The sequence below is a fragment of the Propithecus coquereli genome, unplaced genomic scaffold (assembly GCF_000956105.1).
Source record: "Propithecus coquereli isolate 6110/MARCELLA unplaced genomic scaffold, Pcoq_1.0 Scaffold241, whole genome shotgun sequence".
Lineage (NCBI taxonomy): Eukaryota > Metazoa > Chordata > Mammalia > Primates > Indriidae > Propithecus > Propithecus coquereli.
The window spans coordinates 3,670,890-3,680,838 of NW_012147964.1; the positions used below are offsets into that span (position 1 = coordinate 3,670,890).

Consider the following 9,949-nt stretch of genomic DNA (forward strand, 5'->3'; position numbering starts at 1 on the left):
CCGCGCTGGGGGCTCCCGAGCGCACAGGCTGCGCGCCCAGGGCGCACCGGAAGGAGCTCTGGTGAGGGTCGGGGGGCCCCCAAGGTGGGGAAACCAGGGGGACAGGTCCATGCATTTCGCCCACTGTGAGGATTTCGCTGTCTCTCGCACACCCGCCTCTGTCTCCAATTATCCAATTTAAGGAACTGGGAAGCTGGGACTCTGGGCCTGCCGGGGAGGGAAGGCGGGAGGGGTGTCTGGGTCCGGGTCAGCGCCCCTCTCCACCCCCAGAGTGTCTGGCAAGAGGGTGGGGCGCAGGGAAGGCGTAATAAGGGTTCTCGAAGCAGCGCGTTTTGCTAAGCGCTTTGGTGCATGAGCTGGTTTCACCTCGCCACGTGGGAGTGCGACTCGACTTTCCCTTTTATGGAGGGGGGAAACTGAGTCACACTTTTGCTGAGCTGCCCCCGGCTAGTCATGGGTAGAGATTCAAACCCAAAGTTAGGCCGCCACCCCTCCCAGTACGGCCTGAACTCTGCCTTCCCCCAACCCCCACCCCCACCCCGTGGAGCCATGCCAGCTAGAGGCATTTATGGCGTGCCTGCTGTGTACAGGGCAGCACGAGCACCTCCCCACGCGCGCATGTGATCTCAGGTTCGAGCTCCCACGTGTGTGTGCGCTCCTGCCTGGGGCGGGGGCGCCCACGTGTGCACTAGGGTCTCGCCCCGCTGCCCCGAGATGCCCCTCACCCTACCCCAGCCCAGCCCAGTCCCGGGGCCTGGGAACAGCCGGCATCCGGGTGGAGGGGGTGGGGTGGGAATGAGGATGAAACAATGAAGGGAAAGAATAGGAGGGAGTCGCGAAAGGAAACCCCCCTGCCCCCTGTGCAGATGCGGCCTCTGCGGGCCATGAGCGCGTGTCTCCCGGGCGCAGCGCCCTTGGGAGCAGGTCCTTGGCCCATGGGCTTTGTATCTTGTGGGTCATTCTGGACCTCTGGAGGTCATCCCGGGTCGCCGTGGGTCCCTGAGGATCTGTAAAGCTGTTGGTCACGTGGCCTACATGTCCAGGTGTGGTGTGCGGACTCCACTGGGTGGGGGCTGGGAAGGGCGGCATGCCTGTCACCGAGGCCCCCTCTCTGCAAAGCTCCGGGACTACCCACTTCCTCCAGTTGGACCCACGCTGGCGACTCGCTCACCTCGCCAGAGCCCCACTGGGCACTGCTGGGAAGGGGAAAGTCTAGCAGCGAGACCACACTCTAGCAAGAGAGGTCAGAGAGAAAAGACCAAGCCGGGAAGAGCCCCCCACCACCCCAGGGCACAGCAGGTGGAGGGGCTCCCCTGGGCCAAGGCCAGGGGGTGGGGAACTGCTGAGAGTTCCGGGGGGTCTGAGGGCCAGGACAGAGAGATGGGACCCTGGGAGAGAGGAGGGAAAGGGGTGGCCCAGTCCAGTGCAGACATCAGTGTGCCCTGGGACGTCATCCAACCTACCAAGCTGAAAGTGTGCTGGGGGTGCCAATGCACCCCGAAGCGTAAGAGCCACTATTCAGAGGGCACCAGGGGCCTGGCTGGGGGTGGGCCACCCAGGAGGCAGCCTGGGACCATTCCCTACACCCCAACAGCTTCCCCCTGCCTGGGAGCTTTCTCTAATGGCAGGACTATACTCTAGTGCCCCCTGGGTGGGCGGGAAGTACCAGGGAGTCCGCACCCCGGTTGGCCCATAAATAGGTGCCCAGCTCCCTCTGTCACGCCACCAACATCTCTCCCAGTTCTCCGTGCGGTTCCACCCCAGACGCCCACAGTGGTCTGTCATCTCTCTCCCGTCTCCCCTCCTGCCTCCATCGTGGGTGCGTGTTGGGCCACGAGGGGAGGGGTGTACGTGCAAAAGCACACGCACCCACGTGTCTTGAGACCGTGTGGCGCCGGGTGTGTGTTTTGATTCATTCCATAGGTACTGAGCCCCTACTGTGTGCTAGGGCCTGTGTCAGTGTTAGCAAAACAAGAAAACGAGGTAAAGAGAAGCATCTGCGTGCACGCATGCGTACGCGTCTGTTGGACGTGAGTGTGAGCTCTCAAGCGACTGCATGCGTGGCTGGGAACATGCATAGCTGGATATTTTTGTGTGAGGGTGGTAGGGGTCCAACTGTGTCTCCCACAAAAGATGTTGAAGTCCCCAATCATCTGTCCCTGGGAATGTGATCTCAAGTTAAGATGAGGTGGTTGGGGTGGGCCCTGATCTAATTTGGCTGAGATCCTTGGGAAAAGGGGAAATTTGGACGCAGACGTGCACAGAGGGAAGACGATGTATAGGGAGAGGACGGCCATCTATAAGCCAAGCGACAAACACTTCAGGCCACCAGAAACTAGGGAGAGCCCTGAAACAGATGCTTCGGGCCTCCCTCCCAGCTTCAGAAGGAACCAGCCCTGAGGACCGACACCTTGAACTTGGTCTTGTGGTCTCCAGAACGGTGAAAAAATAAATTTCTCTTGCTTACACCCTCCAGTGTGTGGCATGTTGTTATGGCAGCCCCAGGACACTCCTGTAGGGGGTGAGTGCGGAACGTGGCCAGGAATGATGGCACGTGCTTGTGTGTGTGCGTCCATGTGCGTTTGCACATGTGTCTGCTACCCACATGTGTGCGTGTGTGTCCACGTGGCCATCCATGCTGACAGCTTAGAATAAATAGATCGTCCTTGGGTCCACCAGCCAGGTCAGAAGCTTCCTACTCAGAGGTTATGCCCTGGGGCCACCGTGGAGTGGGAGGTGAGCTATATGCAGAATTGACAGAGCTGCCCCTCCAAATCGGAGTGAGGCAGGAGGGGTCTGCGTACAATCAGGGGACCCCAGTTGGTCAGAGCTCGCCGCAGGGACTCTCCACACGTGTACATGGATTGCTGGGTTCCCACATAGCAGCACACGTTCTCATGCCCGAACACACCACCGTGTGCAGATTCAGAGCCAAGTTCCAGCGCATAGGTAAGTGGAGAGGTAGCTATTTGTGCACAGATACAAAGGCCTGCATGGGGTACAGTCGCGCCCTGACTCATGTAACAATAGCTAACTTTTCTGGAAACTCCACACTGTTCTCGATGCTTTACATAGTTTAATTAATGCTCACGACAGTCCCAAGAGATGGGCACTGCCGTTAGTGTCCCCATTGCACACATAAGAAAACTGAGCCCAAAGAGGCACAGCTGGCCACCTCCACAGGGCCAGGTTCCAGCCTCCCAGAGCTGAGTGGTGTCACTGTGTCTGGCCAGGACCCAGGACTTGGCAGGCCAGTGAGTGTCCCTCAGGAACGAAACGGTCTGTCCTGGAGCCTGGACACAGAAGGTCATCGATGGGTCAATCTCTAATTGAACAGGACTGGGTTGAGTCTTCATGCCACAAGCACTTATGAAGTGCCAGCTGTATCCCACGCACTGAGCTGGTCACTGGGGGTCTGGAGGTGAGAAAAACAGACCCTCTCCCATCTCTCTGGGAATGTGCAGCCGAATATAAGATAGACGAGAAGCCAATAACGACAGTGTCAAATACGTCATTACAAATGGAGTCAGGTGCCAAGAGGGGGAGGTGGGCAGAGCTAGCAGGGAGTCTTTGCAGGGTCCTCTCTGGAGGGCTTCCCAGAGGAGGTGACATCTGAGATGAGAACAAAAAGGTGAGTAGGCATTAGCACGGGGAAAGGCAGAGAAGGAGTGATCTAGCACGTGCAGCGGCCGCGGGTTAGAGAGCCGAGCGTGCGAACAGTGTGTGGGGCCGGGGGGTGCGTGCGATGCCCACCCATGTGGGGCGCTCACTGAATGAATTGCGTGCACGTCTCTGAACGCCCGTGTGTGCGTCCTTGTCCGCACGAGAGAGTGCTAGTGTACTGCTAGTGTCCCCAGCCACATTTGCTGGGGACCGCAGACACAGCACGAACTGTAGCGCAGGTGAACCTCCAAAATGGTACGCAAGTGAAAGACACAGGACACAAAAGACCACGTGTTTTATGACTCCATTGATATGAAATGTGTAGAACAGGCACATCCACAGGGGGAAGGAAGTCGAATCGTGGGTGCCAGGGGCTGGGGGAGGGGAGATGAGGAGGGACTGCTCAAGGGGCGAGGCTTCCTTTGGGGTGATGAAAATGTTCTGGAATCAGATAAAAGTGGTGGTCGCACAAGTCTGTCAATATACTAAAAACCACTGAGTCGAACACTGAATTCACTTAGGGGGTGAATTTGATGGTATATGGACTCTATCTCAATAACATGTTATTATGTTAATATACATTATAAGTGTGTAAATATGGTAAAACAGTTCTAACTTTGAATTATGCTGGCCTTGGTTTGATTCCTGGCTCTGCAATCGTCTAGCTGTGTGACCTTGGGCAAATCACCACACCTCTCTGAACGCTCTGCTCCCTCTCTGCAAAAAGCAGGTAATAATAGTGTCTATCTTGTAGGGGTTTTGCAGGGATTAAGAGAAATACCAGGGTGAAGGGCTAGCCCCGTGCAAGGCCAGCTATTATTACATTATTCCTCCCCAACGTCTCTGTCGTATTTGGGCTGTTTCACTCCCTGCTCCCCCAGCTGGCCCCCAAGTGCCCTGTGACATATTCACAAGGCCGCCCCTGCTTCCCTGAGTTCAGGGAAACAACTGGAAACCCATAAACTATTGGGGCGTGGGGACAGGGAGGACATCTGCCTTTACACATCTAGCCTCATGCAAGAGATGACGTGTCCCTGCACATGTGACGTAAGTGAGTGTGTGTGTGTGTGTGTGTGTGTGTGTGTGTGTACGCGTGAGCATATGTCTCTGGGCGTGCGTAGAACTGTGCAGAGGGGGCGTGTGCGTGCGCGCGTCTCAGGCCGGTGGGTGCAAGTGCAGACAGAGGCGCGAGGGCGGGCACCCCAAGGCGAGCATGCACCCCGACCACACGTGCCCAGCTGGGGAAGCCTGGCCATCTGCAAGCCAAGGCTGCCGTTGCCAACTCGCTCCTGCTCATCGTCATCCAAGGAACACACACAGCATCTGGCACCCAGTCCTGAGGATGGGAGCCCGGAGCAGGGCCTGTGCCAGCTGACGGAGCCTTGGTGACCTGTGACAACTTCTCTCTGCCCCAGAGTGAACTTGAGGTGGGGGAGGGGCGGAGCCGGGTGTGGTGCAACCTCCCCCTTCCTCCCAGCCTGTGTCTTCCTCAGGGGCTGGCCAGGCTGTGGCTCCTCCACTCTGAGCTTTGGTCTCTTCTTCTAGATAATGGGCCAACAGTATCTTTGCTACAGGGCTGTGGTCAAGTTTAAGGGTGTTTATAGTTTATCCCCAGGGAGGACTGAATATATTAAAGGCATAGCTGCTATTACTCATCCAGTGAAACAGCAGCATTTGAGCTGATTCCTGTATATGCCTGGGCTGACAGCAGCAACAACGACGGCAGTAGTAATAATAATGGGAGAACTACTGTCAGAACACACAAACCACAGTCCTGCACGCTCACACGGGTGACAGTCGAGAGCACTCTGGCTGCAGAGCCTGAGTCAGAACAGCAAATCAGCAATGCTGACTCCGTTTTGATTTACAGTTTTGAAATTCTGTTCACCACAGATTTTCTTTTTGCACTGATTTGCATTTCAGGAATACTGATTGAAGATATTCTTTGGTCTTGCCAACTGAGTTTTTAATTTTGCACAGGTGGTGTGCCTGGCTGCGGGATGCTAGCCCCGGCTCTGCAAATTCGTGGGGCACCTGGGAGAGGGTGAAAGGTGACCCTGGAAATGCATGGAGTATAATAATAGCATTGATAATAATGGAGAACCTTCTTTTTAATTTTTTTTTTTTTTAGAGACAGAGTCTGGCTATGTTGCCCACGCTGGTCTCGAACTCCTGACCTCGAGGGATCCTCCCCCTTTGGCTTCCCAGAGTGCTGGGATTACAGGCATGAGCCATTGCCAGTGGCTAAGCTTTTTTATACTTTCTGTGTTGGAAGCATTAATATAATTGAAAGAATTGAATAATTGAAGGAACATAGTCAAAGGAATCTATATTTCAGTTAGTCTCCTTAACAATCTATTAATACCGTCCAGGTGGCATTATTATACCCACTTTTCAGAAGGAGAAAATGAGGCACGGACAGGTTAAGATTCTGGCTGAGGGTCCCACCACTGGGGCCCCACCCATGTCCTGTTTCCCCTTGGGGCCTGGGGTCTTGCCTTCACTGTTCAGGTGACCCAGAGGTCACACAACCATCTTGGGTGGCTGGAGTCAGGATGGGGACAGATCCTCCTCCCCACCTCCCTCCTATCTCCAAGCCCCTCCATCCTGCAGGTGCCCTGACCCCTCGGGGTTCCCCCCTTACCTCCCCACCCCACTCCCAACCCCCTGGGACTCCCCTCTCCCCCTCCGGGGGCTCCGCCTGTTCCCCTCCATTCTCCCCTCCCCCAGTCCCTGCAGGGATCCCTCCTGCCCCTCCCCCCGGGGGTTCCCCTACCCGCTCTGGCTCGGCTTGAGGGTTTCCCTCCCTTTCCTTCTTGGGCGCCCGTCTCCCCACTTGGTTCTCCCCTCCTCCCAGCCCCAGGAGGGATCCCAGCCCCTCCACCCTCTCCCTCTGGGACTTCCCCCTCCTCCCCTCCCCCATCCTCCCCCGCCGGGGCTCCCCCCAGCCCCGTGACTCCCAGGGAGCCGTCGGGGTTTTCCTTTCGCGCCCACGCGGGGCTCAGTGGAAAGGTCGTGGCCTGCGGGCAGGGCCCCCCCTCGCATCCCGACTCCTCTCCAGCTCCCAGGCCCCGGGCGCTGCAGGACGGAGGGGAGACGCGGCTCTCGGGCGCCGGGCCGGGGCGCGCCCACCCCGCAGACCCGGGGCAGCAGGACTGAGGCCGGGCGAAAGGGCCGGGCCGCGCCCCTAGCCCGGGGCAGGGGGCGTCACCGCGCGGCGGCGGCGGGAGGACTAGGAGGTGGCGGGGCCCGGGCTCAGTTTCAGTTTAGAGCAAAGCGCAGCCGCGTGCCAAGCCCAGCTGGGCCGGGAGGCCGACTTCCTGGGGTATTTTTCTGCTTGTTGATTTTAGGTTAGGGAAAGAAAAAAAAATGTCTTTTCTAGTGCAGGGAAGAGGCCCATCCTAGGAAGGAGAGAGCCTGGGGGGGAGGGGGGCTCCCCTCCCCGGGGATCCCCAAAGGAGCTCTTCCTACCTGGCCCGAGCCCACCTCGCTGTGTGGCCCCGGGTGCCCCCTTGACCTCCGGACCTGGGCAGTTAGGGGCTGCAGCCAGCACCGCCCCCCTTTCCCCGGGGCCCGTCTATATGTGCCCAGAGCTGCTTGGGGTTGGCTCCGGTACAGCCAGTAACAGCGGTGGCACGGGGGCCAGGTTTCGTAATAAACCGGTCTCTTAACTGCTACAGGGCAGGAGAAGGGAAAAAAAAAAGAGTCAAAGATTTGTTGGAGCTGGGTGGTGGCGCGCCTGCCGCAGAGAGAAGAGGCACTGTTTGTGCAAAGGAGGCTGGAACTGCTAACAGGGACTTAAGTCACACTTCCTGGTGAGCTGGGGGGGGCCAGAGTGGCGCTAGAGGACACGGGGTTGTTGGGGGGGGCGGGGGTTCTCAGAAACAGAAAATATACAAGAACCCAGAGGCTTCAGACGTTTATTACAAGGCCCTCATAGTAGAAATAAAAATATATGTATCTCCAAGCTTCGCATCTCTTTCAGTGGTTGGAGTAACAAGTGCAAGTAACAAAATAGATTGTCTATGTAATTTGCAAACTGGGAGTTCCTGGGCACAGAGCAACAGCAGCCCCAGCTCCCAAGTCCCAGAGTGTAGTCCCGTCGAGGGCGCATGCCCTCGGTCAGCCAAGTCTCTCGTCTTGCAGACGTCAGCTCCCGTCTCCAGGAGGGTGGGGGACGCCATCCATCTCACCCCACCCTCCAGGTGTGGAGTCCAAGACCTCCTGCGATGGGGGAGGCAGCAACTCCCCCACTCCGGCTTCTGCTCTGTCACAAGGCTTGAGCTCCAGGGTCCCATCTCCTGCTGGCCTGGGCACCCGTTCTCCTCGACCGGCGGCCTCCGCCCTGCCGTCTGGCACTGCTCCCGGCTCTCTGCCCTGGGGGTGGTCGCACACTCCCCTCTCCTCCTCCTCAGTCTCCAGTGACTCTGCCCCCAATGGTCTCATGGGTTGGGTTGTTTTGGGGTTGTTCTGGGGGGAGGGGGGTCAAATATTTATTTTATTTTATTTTTGGCAGCAACTCAACAGGTTCTGATGCTGGGAGGGGCCTCAGCGTTCCTGGAGGGAGATGTAGGGGACCCACTGGTTGTTGCCCCGGCTCTCTTCACAGTAACTGGCCACCTCCACCAAGCCGTGGCTCTTCCAGCTGTCCGTGTGAGGGTTCTGTGGGTGGGGAAAGAAGGGGTTTAGTGGGCGCCTCCCTCTCCCCAGGCTCCTGTTTGGGGAAAACAGGCAGACTCAAAATAACTCGCTGGGTGAGGAGGCCCTGGCCGGGCTGCCCACGGGACGTGCCGAGCGTGGCTGAACGCTGAGCTGGTGCAGGGCAGGCCAGCCTGACTTTGTTGACAAACAGGGACCCAGGTGCCCAGGGTGGGGCGGGGCAGAGGCCCAGCTCACCGTGACCAGGAGGCAGTGCAGGTCTCGGGCCTCGGTGGTGCCCTGGGTGTCGGCCGGCTCCCCCAACAGCTGTGCCAGGCGTTGCATGCCAGACACCCGCATGATGTTGATGTCGTTGTCGCAGCAGAAGGACTGGATGAGCGTGAAGTGGATTTGCAAGGCGATGTCGTCCTCCTCCTCCTCGTCAATAGCCAGGAGGCACAGGACCACACTGTCTGGGTCCCTGAAGGGGCCAGAAGGAGGGGGTGGGTCAGCTGGGGGCTGGGGAGTGGCCACCGTGCATGCAAAAAAGGAGTGTGCACGAGAAAAGAGGAAAACCGCACGGGTGCAGGGCATTGCCTCTGCAGGCTGATGGAGGTGGGGGGAGGGCGGACACGGTTCAAAGTCTTGGGGGGAAGAGATTGGACCATAGAGGGAGAAAGCACTTGCAGAAGATGCAGCCTTATAATACTGCAGCCCCCCGCCAAAAAAAATAGCGGAAAAGCCCCAACTCCACAGTGGGGACATTTGGGGAAGTCCCAACCCCGTGCAAGACGAGGGTGTAGGGGGAGTGTGCAGAGCGGAGGGGGTCCCCACCCGCGCCCAGCCGGGGAGGGGGTCTGACTCACACATTCATCAGCTTGGCCGACTCGTACACCCCTACTGTGAGGCGGTCCTGGCGCTGCGCGGCCACCAGCAGCTCCTCCACCGCGGCGGTCACCGTCTGCATCCTGAGGCCGGGGGAGAGGAGGCTCAGCGCCCGGCGGGCCACTCCGGTCCGCTCCCCAGGCCCATCCCAGCCTGGCCGACCTCAGGCGGCGGGGGGCCCCGGTTACTTACTTCTGTGCCGCGTTGTCGCACGCCACGAGCTCTTCCAGCGTCATGTTGCAGTTATAATCCACAGTGGACGCGGCCCCACGACAGTCCCCAAGGAGAAATTGCAAAATCCGAGCCAGACAGCCCAAAACCTTCCCACGGAGCCGAAGCGCTCGCCCAAGATCTTCGGGAGGCAGCAAAATCTTCCCAAAAAAAGGCGGAAAAAAAAAATCGCAAAGTCCTTAGGAAGAGGGATCCCCGCAGTCGCAGATCCAAACACAGGTCGTCGGCTTCTGAGATCTGAGCCGCGGGCCGCCGGCGCCGCCTTTTATAGACTCCGAGGGCCGGGGTGTGGCCTCAGCGAGGCAGTTCGTCTTTCCTATTGGCGGAAAAACAAAGGCGAGCGCAGCCGGCGCCGCGGTTGGCCGGTGGTGGGCAGGGGGCGGAGCGCCGCGCGGGGGCGCCCACGTGGGGGCGAGAGCCGGGAGGAGGGCGCGGGGGGTGGCGGCGAGTGCCAGAAAAGAAAAAAAAGCAGAAGTTTTTCTCCTGATTTCCCGGCAGCCGCGCCGCGGTTCAGGGCGCGCGCGGGATTTCC

The 9,949-nt window shown here is 58.6% G+C and overlaps 1 protein-coding gene across 1 annotated transcript; it reads right to left on the minus strand.

The window, feature by feature from the left end:
• Positions 1 to 7,569: 7,569 nt before the first annotated feature.
• GADD45B (growth arrest and DNA-damage-inducible, beta) lies at positions 7,570 to 9,658 on the minus strand. The gene is made up of 4 exons (XM_012646285.1): positions 9,379 to 9,658; positions 9,168 to 9,269; positions 8,560 to 8,782; positions 7,570 to 8,325 (listed from the first exon to the last, which is right to left on the minus strand). The coding sequence occupies exons 1-4, from the start codon at positions 9,420 to 9,422 to the stop codon at positions 8,212 to 8,214; spliced, it is 483 nt and encodes a 160-aa protein (XP_012501739.1). The 5' UTR covers positions 9,423 to 9,658; the 3' UTR covers positions 7,570 to 8,211.
• Positions 9,659 to 9,949: the final 291 nt, after the last annotated feature.